Here is a 16,784-nt window from a genome sequence, read left to right on the forward strand (position 1 = left end):
TTTTTTTCAAATGTTATACTAAATCATAATTCAGTGGAACAGTATTTAATTCTATATCAGACCTACAATTAGTATGATTTATATTGATTATTAGCTTCAAATATATGAATTAGAAACATAAGACTTTTGAAATCCGAATTCATGATTTAAAAAAATCCGGATTTGAATTGGATTTGTTAGTGAACTTCCTGCAGACTGTATCATTACTCATCACAATAATGTAACAAATATAATGACCCTTTTCGCAAAAAATAAACTCAGAGATTTTCGATAGCAATCGAGCATATGAGTGAAAATGAAAGAAATTTTAAAACTTTTTTTTTTCCAATAGGATAAATTAGGTGTGAATTATCATGGTTGGTAGCCCTGGCCAGGTGGCCTGGGAGGGTGTCCGGTAGGGTTGGCCACCCTGGCGCCACTTTCGTCTGCAGGACCTTGTAAACAACACAGACACCATCACCCCCCCAGAGGAGGCAGGGGACGGACTTTACAAATTCTAGTCGGGTTATTTTTTTTGTCGGTGACGGAAGACGACCCCCGGTAGCACACACTCGACCACTCTCTCTGCAGCTACGTTATGGCCAAAGTGTTCTCCCGGTTATATCAGAATGTGAGGCCATTATCACGCCGTCTTGAGAACAAGAGGATCCTGTCGTGTGAGGCAGGTCAGGTTGGTGGTGCCAGGCCTGACGGGGTCTGGTCGCCCGGTGCTGCTGCTGCCCGAGGAGGTCAGGTCTCAAGTGTCAGCACCAGCTGTGTCTGGTACAACGGCTTCCCTCGTCCCAAGATCTCGCCCCAGGAGGTATGGTCGCGCCCTTCCACGCACGCCCACGGGGTTATTCAGAGATATTGCGTCTTTGGATGCTATTTAGGTACCTTACCCCCGCGGGTAAACGTGTGGTGAATCTCTCCCATGGTTTTGTTCTTAAGTTTAAAGTGTGTTTGGATAATACAATCAATATGGCGTTAGATTTAAGAGGTATTACATAGACATGATGGGGGATAATGTGGAAGTAGGCAAAACACTTGTAAACAATCAACAGACCTTATGGAAATGAAAGTTGACTTACCTAGCGATGATGATGTGTATTTTCTGTCTCCAAGTTGACAATATTCCTCCCCATGATTGGGTACCATGCAAGTGAGTGGTCATGCAGTCTCCAGCAGCAGACGAGAGAGAATTGAGTCAGTAGCTGTTCGCTGATGATACAGCACTGATGGCTGATTCGGGTGAGAAACTGCAGAAGCTGGTGACTGAGTTTGGTAAAGTGTGTGAGAGAAGAAAGTTGAGAGTAAATGTACATAAGAGCAAGGTTATTAGGTACAGTAGGGTTGAGGGTCAAGTCAATTGGGAGGTAAGTTTGAATGGAGAAAAACTGGAGGAAGTAAAGTGTTTTAGATATCTGGGAGTGGACTTAGCAGCGAATAGAACAATGGAAGTGGGAGTGAGTCATGATGGGGGAGTGGGTGAAGGTTCTGGGTGATAAAGAATGTGTGGAGAGAGAGAACATTATCTTGGAGAGCAAAAATAGGTATGTTCGAAGTTACAGTAGTTCCAAAAATATCATACAATTGTGAGGCATGGGCTATAGATAGGGTTGTACGGAGGAGGTTGGATGTGTTGGATATGAAATGTTTGAGGACAATATGTGGTGTGAGGTGGTTTGATCGAGTGAGTAATGAAAGGGTAAGAGATGTGTGGAAATAAAAAGGTGGTCAGAAGAGCATAAAAAGGATGTGTTAAAATGGTCAGAAGGTGAGGGAACAAGAACCAAAGGCCAAATTGGAAATAGAAGGATGGCATGAAAAAGATTTTGAGTGGTCAGGGCCTGAAAATGCTGGAGGGTGAAAGGCGTGCACAGAATAGAGTGTATTGGAATGATGTGGAGTACTGTGGTTGATGTGCTGTCAGTGGACTGAACCAGGTCATGTGAAGCATCTGAGGTAACCCATGGAAAGGTCTGTGGGGCCTGCATGTGGATAGGAAGCTGTGGTTTTGGTGCATTACACCTGATAACTAAAGAATGAGTGTGAGCAGATGTGGCTTTCCTTTGTCTGTTTCCTGGCTGATGCATGGGATGGCAATTGGGTGTGAGGGAAGAGAAGAGAATGTATATTTCATCTTTTTTCTTTTTCTTCACACATTTGTGCTGTTTCCTTTGGGGCATGGTGGCATCAGTATATGGACGAGGGCAAGCGAGTATATTTACATATTAAGGATATATGGTGTGGGAGGCAAGTTGTTAGAAGCAGTGAAAAGTTTTTATCGAGGATGTAAGGCATGTGTACATGTAGGAAGAGATGAAAGTGATTGGTTCTCAGTGAATGTAGGTTTGCGGCAGGGGTGTGTATCTCCATGGTTGTTTAATTTGTTTATGGATGGGGTTGTTAGGGAGGTGAATGCAAGAGTTTTGGAAAGAGGGGCAAGTATTAAGTCTGTTGTGGATGAGGGAGCTTGGGAAGTGAGTCAGTTGTTGTTCGCTGATGATACAGCGCTGGTGGCTGATTCATGTGAGAAACTGCAGAAGCTGGTGACTGAGTTTGGTAAAGTGTGTGAAAGAAGAAAGTTAAGAGTAAATGTGAATAAGAGCAAGGTTATTAGGTACAGTAGGGTTGAGGGTCAAGTCAATTGGGAGGTAAGTTTGAATGGAGAAAAACAGGAGGAAGTAAAGTGTTTTAGATATCTGGGAGTGGATCTGGCAGCTGATGGAACCATGGAAGCGGAAGTGAATCATAGGGTGGGGGAGGGGGCGAAAATCCTGGGAGCCTTGAAGAATGTGTGGAAGTCGAGAACATTATCTCGGAAAGCAAAAATGGGTATGTTTGAAGGAATAGTAGTTCCAACAATTTTGTATGGTTGCGAGGCGTGGGCTATGGATAGATTTGTGCGCAGGAGGGTGGATGTGCTGGAAATGAGATGTTTGAGGACAATGTGTGGTGTGAGGTGGTTTGATCGAGTAAGTAATGTAAGGGTAAGAGAGATGTGTGGAAATAAAAAGAGTGTGGTTGAGAGAGCAGAAGAGGGTGTTTTGAAATAGTTTGGGCACATGGAGAGAATGAGTGAGGAAAGATTGACCAAGAGGATATATGTGTCGGAGGTGGAGGGAACGAGGAGAAGTGGGAGACCAAATTGGAGGTGGAAAGATGGAGTGAAAAAGATTTTGAGTGATCGGGGCCTGAACATGCAGGAGGGTGAAAGGCGGGAAAGGAATAGAGTGAATTGGATCGATGTGGTATACCGGGGTTGACGTGCTGTCAGTGGATTGAATCAGGGCATGTGAAGCGTCTGGGGTAAACCATGGAAAGCTGTGTAGGTATGTATATTTGCGTGTGTGGACGTATGTATATACATGTGTATGGGGGTGGGCTGGGCCATTTCTTTCGTCTGTTTCCTTGCACTACCTCGCAAACGCGGGAGACCGACAAAAAAATAAAAGATATATATATATATATATGCGAGTGGATGTGTCCTTCATCGTTTCCTGGTGCTACCTTGCTAACATGGGAAACAGCAATCAAGTTTAAAAAATCCATTTTACTATCATTTTGGATGATAAGTGGAGTTAAGAATGAGGTCCCTAAGTTGTTGATATTTACAAGTGTATTAATATTACATTAATGAAGCCAACATTTTTTCCAGGTGTACGAAACCTTTACAGTATTTTAGTTGACTCCAGCTGAGTATTCATTTTATATAATTCTTGGACTTTCATTAACACTATTGTTCTTATTCTTAGAAATTTTTCCTCACCACAAACAGGTGTCTCAGATTCTGCGTCAGAACGAGGGAGTGGTCCAGGTGAGTGGCAGTAGAGATCAAGAGTGGTTGGCAGCAGAGGTTGTACCAGCAGCAACTTACTCAATAGATGCTGTGGATTCCAATCAGCTTGCTTCTAATTCTCCAATAGAAGACAAATTAGCAGCTGCCCGGTGTCTTCACACCACTGGTTAGTTGAAAATCTTGTAAATCCAAAGTTGGGTATTTCTTTGTCATTGTTGAATTCCTGTTTAGTGTGTTAGGTTGTTTGCATTCAGCTGTATGGATTATATGATGGTTACTCTTTAGAACATATAAAAAGGCCATCATGTACAACAGAATGGTTTATTAATTTCTGATGTGTCAGGAATGGTTTATTAATTTCTGATGTGTCAGTCAGAAGGAACTCCTGTCTTCAGGTGCTAAGTTGAGGATGTAGAAATATTAAAGTAAACATCCGTACAGCATGCACAATATTAGTAACTTATAAAAGCAGTTGATAATTGTTGTGCTATTTGACGGCAGTTAATGGACGATTGCCAGTATGTGATGCAACTAGACTAAAGATATAATTTTTATAACTTAAACATTATTTTTTCAGGTTATCTGTTTGGTGTGTTTGATGGACATGGTGGTCCAGAATGCAGCCAGGTGGTGGCCAAGAGGTTGTTCGACTATGTAGCAGCTGCACTGTTACCTCGTGCAGAGTTACGTCGTGTTGTTTCTGAGTGGAAGGCAGGTGGCCGTGTTCCCCTCACTCAGGTTTATAATGACCCATCACAGTTTGTAGTAGAACTACAGGAAATCTATGATGCATCTCTCTTGAGCTACTGTGACACTTTACTGACTTCAGTTAGTCAAGATTTCAGTATGGAAGAGGTATTAATAGATGCTTTCATTCGTCTGGATGATGACTTAGGCCGCGAGGTAATGGAGAACCAGCGTTCTCCTGTGTTGGAGCCCTTAATTCGCGTGGCTGTGTCAGGGGCTGTGGCATGTGTGGCACATGTTGATGGTCCACACCTCCACATAGCTCATGCAGGAGACTGTGGAGCAGTGCTGGGAATGCAGAGACAGGAAGCAGGTGGAGGTTGGCAAGCTCTTCGTCTCACAAATGACCACTCCTGGGAAAATCCATCAGAGGTAGAACGGGTTCTGTCAGAACATCCCCACTCTGAGGCAGATCATGTGGTGAGAGACCAGAGATTGCTGGGGATGCTTATGCCTTTTCGAGCATTTGGGGATTTTCGTTTTAAATGGGATCGAAATACACAGATAAAGATAATTCAATGCTATGCAGGATCAGATATTATTATTCCCCATTGTTTAACACCCCCATACCTCACTGCTTTACCAGAGGTTACTTATCATCGCCTTAGGCCTCATGATAGATTTTTATTAATTGCTTCTGATGGGCTTTGGGAATGCATGAGTGCAATAGATTCTGTAACTTTAGTTGGAGAGTATATGTCTGGTCGCCAAACACTCCAGCCTGTACGATTTCCAAGACAAGCTATAGCTTTAGGAGAGATTGCCCAGTTGTTAGAGCAGCGTCAGAAAGGTTTGAGTCTCAAACCTGTTGACAAAAATGCATCTACACACTTAATACGTCATGCTTTAGGGGGATCTGATGCGGGCTTGGACCACTCACGTCTCTCACATTCACTCACACTACCACCAGAGGTGCGGCGTTACTTCAGGGATGATATATCTATTCATGTAATTTTCTTTGATTCCAATTTCTTAAGAGTATGTCCTGTTGAGATTTAAGTCACTAATTGGAATATTTAGTTTAGTAGTGATCTAGTTTTGCTCAATATGAATTGATACAGGAGTTGCATTTTTGGAAGATCATAGTTTGTATTGTTAAGACCTTGTGCCACTACCACAATACCACCCATGCTGTGGGTGAACCTGGTGCTACTTGTTAAGGTTAGACACATTAATTCATATAGAGATATAACTTTTTTTTTAGATTAGCATTTGTTTACAAAATGTGTCAATAAACTGGATATTTATAGACATCAGATGATATGCTGTCCAAGATTCACAAGAACCAATATAATGTCGGTGATAAAAATGGTATGGAGTTTGCAGTCATCTGAAACATTACGTTACATGAGGAGGGATTAGTCTGGAGTATAATGCAAAGGGAAGGGGTTGTCAGTAGAAAGAGAAAAGAAATCTATTAAAGATGCAAAAACACACACACACAAGAAAGAGAGCTACAAGTATTAGTCTTAAGGATCATTCCTCCAAGAAATTGGAGTACTAGTATTCTCTAAAAGTTCATTTTCCCAAAAGTTAGCTCTAAATTAATGTGGATATGGTTGATGTTAGTTATCCACCTGGTCATTACATAGCGAAGCAAGCTGCTGAAGTCTTGGAGAGGTGATGATGCTGCTACAAGGTACTTTGATAGTTTTGCACAGCATCTGGCAGCTGAATTTTGGGATTCATTTATGTTATGTTTACTTAACAACTGGCAGCTGGATTTTAGCACTCATCAGGTAACTGTGACTACACTGCAGCTCTGTAAGCTATGGGGCTGGGCTGCATCACAGCACCTGCACTGGGCTTTGTCAAGTGAAAATTTTAATGACTTTTTAGCAATGATCCAACCAACTCCAGATCAATTCTAAAAGCTATTTCCTGTGTGTCCTCTTTTATCAGAGAGTTGTGGAGTCATTCCCCCAAAAACAGTGCAACTGTCTTTGATAGTTAACAGAAGTTAGAAGTTCCATTACTAGTAATAGCAGCTTTGATTATTTAATTTTTATGTGAATAGACCAAGTACAAAGATTTTTTAAAGTTACAGGTTATAAAGCCAAACTGCTTCACTGTTCTAAGAAGGATAAAAGTTTATAGTATGAGCATTTTTGCATAAAGTTTTTTATAGGTTCATCTTCACCAGGTACAAAGAGTGTCAAGGACAGAGGGCTTCATTTCATTTTTGGGGGGTTTCCTTGATTATAACATCAAAATCTTTCCTGTGTACCTCAACTCCCCCTGAACCTACCCCTTTTCATTTTGTCATAATTTATCAATTTATCAACCTGACCAGATCCATCTGTTTGTTGTCATGATATTGAAAAGTTCCACACTGATCATTATGCTTGGCTTCCTCCCCTAGTGATACAATATGCTACCCTTGGACAGCACTCTGACCAAACTGCCAATTGGAGGATTGAGTAACACTCCCCAGATCCTGTTCTTATTGTAAATATCAGTGGTAAATGTTTCTCTGAAACACAAAGGACAACACAGATGCTTTTCTGGAAGTTTTTGTTTAAAGTAAAAGGGGGTCAAATAGGGATCCTTTTCAATCCTTTAAATTTGGCATTGGGTTGCGGTTGCATATCTAGCCTGCTCTTTGTAGATACATCTTGATGTCTAAATTTACTGACATTTTCTTACAAATTGCAGATTTCTGTCAGTTAATCACATACACACACACAAATATATAATTCAAACGATGAAGAAACAATGAAGCTGCTACATGAAGCAGTATGTCACACACCTCTCATAGTACAGTACTTATGATGGGAAATATCACTTATAAAGAGACTGACTCAGGGAACTGAGATTCGTATAAGACAGAGTGTCCAGAAGACGTAAGCTCATACAACATACTCAAGAAAATTTTGTGCCAGCATGTCGCTGAGCACACGTGGATCAGGACTGATATACCATTCTTACTATATCTTGATACATAGCATGGGTCAGTTTTGAGAATATCATATATGATACACCAATTGGAGAAAGTGATCATGTAATGATGGAGTTTGATTATGAGCAGTAGTGAAACCTGACTCAAGAAGGATATATGATCGGAAATTTTTGAACTCTTGTTATTTACGTGGTAACAAATTGGGAGACTATGTTCAACAGCCAGGAACCAGAATATGGCAGTGAAAGGCTCCTTGAAATTTACAGGCATGGAGTAAGAACATGGGCACCTTTAACCTCAAAAACAGTATGTGGTGTGGATTAATGAATGTCAAAAAGCGAAGGGGCTTTAGCATATATTGTGGATTTGCTCTGTTGAATGGAAAATTTTGAGTATAGTATGTGCAAGAAGCTTGCATGAAAGCGTACATGTCCCTGCTCAGATGTATAGATATGAAAACCAGGAATGCATACTTGATGCATATTTGAAAAATGTGAACAATAGAGAGCTGGGCAACTTTCCCTCCTGTGTTCCCTTTGTCGACATTTTTGCTTGTCAGCCATCAGATGCCTGATATTGGGGGACAATACATCTAAAAAGAGACAGAGGAGAGCTATCTCTTGCCCTCACAAGCATCAGAAATAACATCTTGTTTCATCCATCCCAGCCTTTGATACAGTTTGGTAAACCTTTGTGGATTAAAATAAATTTTAATCTCTTTACAGTTGCATCATTATGCAATTGATCATAAATCCAGGCTTAGATGTAGATCAAATCAGTGAACAAGGCAGATTCAAGAATAAGTCTTCTTTTCTTCACTGAAAATGACTCTGGAAATTATAGATCTTGAGGCATATATCATTGCCATCTACTGGTAAGGTGTTCCATGAGGGTAAAATATAAGTCCCCGTGACAGTTGTTTTCTTTAAGAAAATTAGACCCATCATTAGAAGCTCTCGATAATCCTCAAGTGGAAGTGTTGCAGCCTTTTTACTTTCTTTATTGCATCTCTTGTGAAAAGTCCTCCCTTGTTCATAAGTTCATATAACTTGGGCAAGTGATGCCTTTACGATGTCTCCACAAGTTAACTCATGAATGATTCCTCCTCACAACCCATAGAAACTTCTTTCCTTCGACCACGAAGCAAAGTGCAGGCACCATTCACCCAGTGGTCTCAAATGACATGCAGATTATTAAATTCACCAGACTCAGATTGTCGATTGTCTTAAATACTGAGAAGTCAAATCATCTTAGTCTTTCTACTTTTAAACCATTCAACAGTTTCTTGACTAGGGACACATGTTGAGAAGAGGATCCATGAAGGGATTAGAGAGATGGAGTATGCTGAAGAGGTGTGCTTTGATTGGGTAGTCCAAATACTTTTCTATCATGGTCACTTACCCTCCTGTGGTATAGTTCCCAGAGAGAACAAAGCCTCAGAAAGAAATGTACAGACAGATAATCGATAGGGTATTCAGGTCATATTAAGAGTGTCGTATATATTATTAGATAATACATATGTGATCATTAGAACTGGAAGAGTATTTGTTACATTTTGAGGTTGTTTTAGTTCACTAGATGCAGTAAAAGTTATGCACAGACTAATTAATTACAGAAAATTTACTGTGTAAATACTGTTAGTATGCTGTTTCCTGTTTTGGGAAAAAAATCTTGGCACATCTCTACTTAAACAGGGGAGAGTTTTTTGAGATCTTTCCCAGTGACTCCTCAGTTAACTTTAAACAAACAGCCTCTCAGGTGTTATTACCATGACCTTTATGTATGGTTTCAGTTTACTTTACTAATGACATTTATTTTTTTATGTTTATCATCTCTCACATTAGTGAGGTAAAACTAGGAACAAAGAAATGCCTTCATTCACTCAATAGCTATCATGTAAAATGCCAGCTAGAGAGTGGATGTGAGCAAATGAGGCCATTTCTTCATCTGTTCCAGGAAATTATGAACACGTGGAAGAAAAAAAAGCTTTTTTCTTTGCGCTTCATGTATTTCTAGTTGTTAATCATTATCAGAGATGGAATGTGTTTTAGACATAATTGAGGGAAGGAATGAAAAAAAAAAAAAAAAGCCCAGATTTTTGCAAAAAATATGGCCAATATTGAAGCAACATACTGAACATACCTGTTTGACAAATTGCAGCTCATGAATAGGGTTCATGGCATATACTGGCATCTAACTTCATTTCTATCTCTGATTATGATACCTTGTACCTAAAAGTGAATCTTCAGAGTAGTTTTGAAAAATCATCCAGTTACACTCTTGGATAAGTACTCACTCATCTGCTATTCAGATGACTTGCTTCACACATTTGTGTTTATTGGTACAGTAAGATTCTCTCATTGCTGTGTTCATCCTCACAAACATTGATATTCTATCCTCAGAAGCATTGATATTTTGTCGTTTTACTTTCTGAAGTCCAATTTCCAGTGGTTCATCCTATTCTAGCATGATTGATGTGCTTGTTATGCTTCTGCTCTTGTGAATTACGGATCATATTTTGAACATAAACAGTTTACATGAATGTTTATGCTCAATTGGAGAACTAATTTTATCGTTTGACGGCTTTGTTTGCACATAACCACTGAAGGTCCCTCTTTTAATCTGAGTGTAATTGGAATATAAAGGCATTGACTGGGACTTAACATTATAACCATAAGTATCCCATCCCGTGGAGGGTGATGTCATTTTAATTTTTTCTTCCGCACAATCAAGGTTTTGTGTTATATCATTTTAGGGCTGATTGATTTTGGTAGGCATGTTCTTTGGCTTATACTCCCAGGTTACGATTTTCTTAAGTCAGACTTCATACGTCTATATAAATAAATTCACATTTTGGCCTGCTCATTACAGTCTCAAGTCAGTTTAGACCAAACAATATATGCATACCTTTCTGCGAATTCACTGCAATGCACAAAGTAAATTCATGATGTAAACCATTTCACTTGTTCGGAAGAGGTCAGAGGTCAGAGGTCACTAAAACAACACAATTTAATTTTTCAGGCCACCACTGGCCCTTGTTTTAGCCAGTGTTAATGTAATTTGGCACAAAGGTATTTAAATGCATCACACTGTGTGTATGTCAATTTTGTGAAATAACTCTTTTGATAATTCTTAAGGTGTTACATGTATGACTTTTTTTTTGGGGGGGGGGAAGCATTACTTTTCATTGTTCATGAAATTTAGCACAACAGGTGTCTTTCCACATTCCTGATGGTGAACTTATGATGACAGTTTAAAGTCTTCAAAGATTTCAAAGGTCAACAAAAACTAAATTGATTATCATTTCAAATAATGTTGATGAAACTCAGTAACTGCTACATTTCCATATCTCGACTTTTGGCATAAAATTATTTATATAAAGAAATGTTCACGGTGCATTTGCTTCTAAATGTTAGCCTTTCTTGTTAATACGGAGTTTAAATACTGTCTACATTCTTGAAGGTACCATGAAAAGAAGTTTAGTGGAAAGCAAAGCTTGGAAGACTAAGGAAGCCTGATTAAGGCTTTTAAGTTTAAAGAGCAGCCTCTTGACTACAGTATAAAAGCAAAGTAGCCTTGGTGTCAACAGGAACGCCTTTACAGTAACTCTTTTTACTTCACTGTAAGACGAATTATTCCCTTTTTAAAGCATTGAAGATGTTGCATGGATTTCTGGAGATTTAGAAATCTAAAATCAATAGCCACATGCCACTCACAATTATACTACTACTATTATAATCAAGTGTGGTTTGGGACCACCATGAAAAAGCTACCCAATTCAAACAGAGGTATTAGTGGGTGGAGCATAAATTGGGAATGATAATGGGAGCTCAGTCTTTGAGGAATATATGGTTTATCTTTCGTGGGCTTTTTATCTTTCTCATTTATTCCAGGGTATTTTTTTCATGATACTTCCCATGTATTCCCTGCGTGTTGTAGAAGGCGACTAAAAGGGAAGGGAGCGGGGGGCTGGAAATCCTCCCTTCTCATTTTTTTTTTAATTTTCCAAAAGAAGGAACAGAGAAGGGGGCCAGGTGAGGATATTCCCTCAAAGGCCCAGTCCTCTGTTCTTAATGCTACCTCGCTGATGCGGGAAATGGCAAATAGTATGAAAGAAAAGAAAAGATTTCTTCATGATGCCTCTGAGGAGTCTTGTTCACCTTGTAACCTGGTTAACATGTCATATGGAGCCACACTCACAGAATTGCCTTTAGAATAGTTTGCGTTATGCAATCTTGTCAAAAAGGGGCGAGATGAAAGCTGCACAAATCACAATGCACTTACTCTGGATTATGCTTTGGATAGCATTTAATTCCAGCCCTTTGCAATCCTAATTTTGCTTTGTAACCTCTGGGCTATGCAGGGGTAAGTCTTAGGGTTTTTGACTAAATGATGAAAGTGAGAAGTGTGGATACAATTTACCATGCCTGTTCTAAGAGTTAGACCTATTTGTTGCTCTATTTTGGTTCAAATTCATGAACTGGCTAAGTAAGCCATTATAAAGCTTCTTTAAGCTTTTTCATTTTACCCAACTTTTTCCTTTAAAGGGATTCAGTTTACATAATTCAAAAGCATCATTTAATGATTTTACCGATTCCCTTTTCCCTGTGTGTTAAAACAAAATTAGGGCTACAGATGTTTTTATTTTGATGGCCTCTGTAAGCAACGTTTTTCATTGTTAGTAAGCCCACAGGTTAATTTCTCCGAGAACTGTTTGGGTCATCTTGATTAATTTTCATTTTCTTTCTCTTAACATTTGAGTAAGAACCCATTATACATTCTACCTCCATTGCAAAAATGGCACACATATCCTTAGGACATTATTTCAATAACAAGAGTTGTAATTACACACTTAAAAGCATATTTACTTAAGTCTTGTAGTGTTTGTTATTCCAAAAAAGCAACTGTTAGACCTAATTGGCACAGTGGAAGAAATAGATCTGTTTCAAAGTAGTTTTTCTCATAACTAGTGCTTTCTGTGTGTATTAGCTGTTCCTGCTTAACATGACAATCCTTCCTTTCAAAATCTGTTAAGTGAAAGAAATATTTGAAGCACACGTATTGTAAATGAATCAAAAGATACATAAGTGCTTGACATTTTCAGCAAGATACATAATCCATATAGAGTGCCTTCTCTATAAAATCGACTATAGTCTGAGTTTGCCTAGAGGGTCAGTTTTCTTAAAAATATGGAGCTGTTAAAAGTTTTCTGTGGTTCATAAGTTTGAACCTTTTCAGCAGAGTATATTTGTATTGTGAATTCACTGATGGTAGGTTATGGCAGAATGTAGTCTTCAGTATTTCCCTTGCCACTTTATGTATGCAATAACTTCCATTATAACACAAGAGTGTTCAGATTTTATATTCTTGTATTTCCTAATTACTTTCAGTGTATAAGATGTCCTCACAATCAAACTACTGTGGAACCAAAACATATATTATAGACAGCTCTTGCATTGCCATTTCTGGGTAATTTGGATTTAAGTTAGTTAGTTACTATATTGTAAGCAAGCTTAGTGGTATTGCCCATAGTTTTCACCTGACTTAATATGTTATCCTTTATTTACTAACTGTGCGTATGTGTTGTATCCTATAATCCACAGTAGTGCTCATAACAGTAGAGACAGAACAGATAATTCGTGTTTGATGTTACCTACCTTAGTTTTGCCTTTCTTTCGCCCTGTGCATGTACAGTCTAGGCTTTCACAAGTGGTGGACTTTACATTAAATCTGTTTTTGCTTTAGTAAAAGGGGGTGGGATTCAGTTCACTGAATTGTGTTATCTGACACTGAAAATCTTGTGTATGTAGACAGCTGTATAACCAGTTTATATTCATGTATTCTTGTACTGGATGCGATGTACTATAGTTGTTTGGGTATATCAAAAAATTCTGTTTGTCGAGAAACACTGCAAAGCCCGTATCTTTCTCACAGTATGGGATGGCATGAAATTAAAGTTCTGGAATTATCTCTGGCTAAAGCTATGGAGAGGGAGAGCTATATTGATATTTCTGAACTTACATTTGGGTTTTCTGAGTATGAGATCTAGTTGTACTTCTCTTACTAATTTCTCAAAGTAAAATTTTTCTTGAAGCTCTTGAGGATTTTTAAAGATTTATTGGATAGCAATACAATTAATATTTCAGCATTATAGCATGCAATAGTTCTGACACTGATGGCACAGACACGTCTTGTGTTACTGTTTGCTCTCAATGGGTATGGAGAACACTTAAGTTCAGTGAGTACATGCTTGTTCGTTCATAATGAGGGAATGAAAGGATTAGACAACGGTACAAGATTTAGAACCATTCCCATTACTGGGAACATTACTCATGGGTGTTCTTTAGTGACAGGTTTCATGAGCCTTGCCACAGTCCATTCAGCTATTCACTACCATCCCTCTAGCTTTATATGAGGGTTATGTTCTATGAATACCTTGCACAAAGAGAAATCACATATAGCAAACAATAAACACAAGTAAAATGTAGTTTTGGCACACTTTCCACAGCTAACACCCACATACTAGCATATTTTGACCTCATGAAACAAGGGACTGGTAGAAGGAGGTTCCTTACAGAATAGTAAAAATCACATATAGTGGTCCTTCATAAAGAAAGGAATGGGTGTGCATTGAAAAGTATTAGTTGAAATCATTCATTAATGACTTTTGGATCATGTCTTTACCAGAGGTTTTTATCTCCATGGAATATTCTGTTGCAGGGAGTGAGGACTTCTAAGTCCAATATACTTTCCCTGAGACTTCTCTTGTTTTTATAAGGCTCGAAATAATCATTTGAATGCTTTTAATAATGCTGTAAAAGTTGGAACTATTCAAAGGAGTGCTGCCATACGTGTAATAAATCCTTAATCATTCCTGCTAACTTTTCGCAAGTCTTTTCTGGTAGAAATGTTGGCTTTTGCTTTTAGACTGATTTGGCTTTAAGAAAGCTTAGCAAGATGCTCTCTTCCTTGACTGGCAAGCCTTGTAAAAAGTGTAGGATTATTTAACCCACATTAATTCAGCAAGATACAAGATTAGGAGCTGTCTATGGATGATAGTTTGTGTTTTAAATAAATCAGTATCTTTTTAGATGAAATTGCTTCTAGAAAACTTGATCTTATTTAAAGCTTCTGTTTCACTCTAAAGCTTATACATCTCTTTGTAAATAGCATCTCTACTCAAGTACTACTACTCATAATTTCATCATCCCCTTAAGTTTTCAACAGACTTGTGGTTGGTATTTGTTCTTCGGAATGCGATTCTGTAGAATATTCTACCGTAACATTTATCTTGTAGATGTTGCTTGCCTTTTTCAGCTAGATGGACATTGTCTTTTCTGTAAATGCTTTATCTTCAGAAATCTTAAATTTAACCTTTACTTGTAAAGGTTTGATTGGATTTCTGATGTATATTTTGTGAACCTCATCAGAAATTTCCCCTAATGATGATGCTTCCTTTTGTCATCTTGCCTGCCCTGACCATGTTTGAAGATCAAGTACTGAAGTTCAACTTGTAAAGGCCAACTCTTGTGCTTCCACAGGTCATGCATGGTAATATTATTGCATTTCCAGTTATATACTTTCTTTAACATTGAATACAGAATTAAGTCTTAGCTTGACTGATGATAAACTTTTAAAGCTTTAAAACAATCTTTTTGAGTTTCTTAAAGATTTTGGATTTAATTGGATTTAACTTACTTTTTTTTAAGCCTCCACTTATTAGTATAGTTAGACCCAATCATTCGGTATTGGCTCCTATATTTGTCATCCTCCATAGGGATGTCAGCCTTGTTTTGAAACACTGCAAATGATTGTATTTGCAATGTGTTGGGATAACATAATGGTCTTTGTTGACTAGGCTGGAAAACTTTTTCTACGCGTTTTTACAGATAAAAATGAGATTCCGACTTCTAAAAAACATGGCTCTTTCATCTTTACATTTTTTCTGAAATTTCTTTTGCAATTTCCTCTTTCTATTACTTATTTTCCTTGTTGTGGTCTTTCCTCATCATCAATTGGTCTCCCTGAACTAAATATCTTTGGCAAGCTTTTAGGCAAAACTCCAGAGGATTTTTTAATGTCACCCTTCTTCAAAGGCTACTGATTAGGTTGGTCTATTATGTCTCTATGAAACCTCGTGTTTTATCACCAGAACAAAAAATCTGGAAAGTGTTTTATCACCAGAACAAAAAATCTGGAAAGTATTATGATACACAACCCCCATACTGCACTGTCTGCATTAGACGCCTAAGGGTCTGTAGCTATTGTTTTGTTTTTTGCCATAATTGGTGTGTTATGTACAGTAGTATAGTTACTAAAATATATTTATTTATATTGTTGCTTGCCAGTAAGAATATGAAATAGTTAAATATCACTGTGATACAATATTAAATCTGAAATATGAATTTGGTGCTCAACATTAATTCCATATGAACATTGTAGCTTTCATCTTGTTGGACCATGAACCTTTTTCTGATTAATGACTAACGTATTTTTCATATTCTTGAACATGTACCAATAGCTTCAGTAATTATACAGAATGTTACTATTATCTGTTTACCTGAAGTTCTAGAAATTTAAGATTCAATTTTTTTATGGTAATCATTCCAGAAACAATGGTACCAAATTTAACATTTAAACATGTAGGGTTTCACAATTTTTGCCCTATCCATTTCAGCGATAAAGATATCACCTTTGGTTAGTTACTGCAGTTTCTCTGTTATCAGAAAGAGGAATATCATTAGCAAACCTCTAACTACCACAAACAGGAGCCACATGATTTCCATCCAAGCTGTAGATACTAAAGAAAGCACTTTTACACGTGGATCAATAGTCACTGAAGTGTTCATCATCTTGGGCAGTCCTTGAATTTGTGTGCACAGAGCTAACTAATTTTTCTCTACATACTTTTCTGTGTTTTGGACTTGTCCATAACTTTTTGGTCTTCATTTACTTCCACTCTTCCAGTTTCCTGGGCTGCTTGTTTGTACCAGAGGGTAAATTAGCTTCTGAGGTAGCTCGGTTATTTGATTCCATAATATTGATGTTTTCTTCCAAATTATAAACAATGAAACTACATCTAAAAGTTCCCACAAATGGTATCACTGACTGAATCAGCATGAGCACCCAATAGGAAGGAGAGTGTGGCGATTGGCTGAGCATGATCATGATCTCACTACAATTGGGACCTGTAATGAGAAGCATCGATCATATCACTCGAAAAATTGCAGATATACAATGAGATTTCACAGGATAGTTTTCTTATGGATACAAAGGCTTTTCATTTTGTCTATGGTCATATTCTGTACACCAGATTTAAGGACATTTATTGCCACATTTTTCACCATAATCCACAAA

The 16,784-nt window shown here is 38.1% G+C and overlaps 1 protein-coding gene across 1 annotated transcript; it reads left to right on the forward strand.

Annotated features, from left to right (window-relative positions):
- Positions 1-17: 17 nt before the first annotated feature.
- Pdp (pyruvate dehydrogenase [acetyl-transferring]-phosphatase 1-like protein, mitochondrial) lies at positions 18-15,323 on the forward strand. Its single transcript, XM_071685441.1, has 3 exons — positions 18-802; positions 3,761-3,947; positions 4,359-15,323. Exons 1-3 carry the CDS (start codon positions 578-580, stop codon positions 5,525-5,527), a joined length of 1,581 nt encoding a protein of 526 aa, XP_071541542.1. The 5' UTR covers positions 18-577; the 3' UTR covers positions 5,528-15,323.
- The last annotated feature ends 1,461 nt before the right edge of the window (positions 15,324-16,784 follow it).

The sequence above is a fragment of the Panulirus ornatus genome, chromosome 40 (assembly GCF_036320965.1).
Source record: "Panulirus ornatus isolate Po-2019 chromosome 40, ASM3632096v1, whole genome shotgun sequence".
In the NCBI taxonomy this organism is placed as follows: Eukaryota; Metazoa; Arthropoda; class Malacostraca; order Decapoda; family Palinuridae; genus Panulirus; species Panulirus ornatus.

Excerpts from the sequence above, each read along its gene's own strand:
- Pdp (XM_071685441.1), top strand. The coding sequence starts at position 578 with ATGGCCAAAGTGTTCTCCCGGTTATATCAGAATGTGAGGCCATTATCA. Across the intron at positions 803-3,760 it reads CCAAGATCTCGCCCCAGGAG|GTGTCTCAGATTCTGCGTCA; the intron begins GTATGGTCGCGC and ends CACCACAAACAG. Across the intron at positions 3,948-4,358 it reads CCGGTGTCTTCACACCACTG|GTTATCTGTTTGGTGTGTTT; the intron begins GTTAGTTGAAAA and ends TTATTTTTTCAG.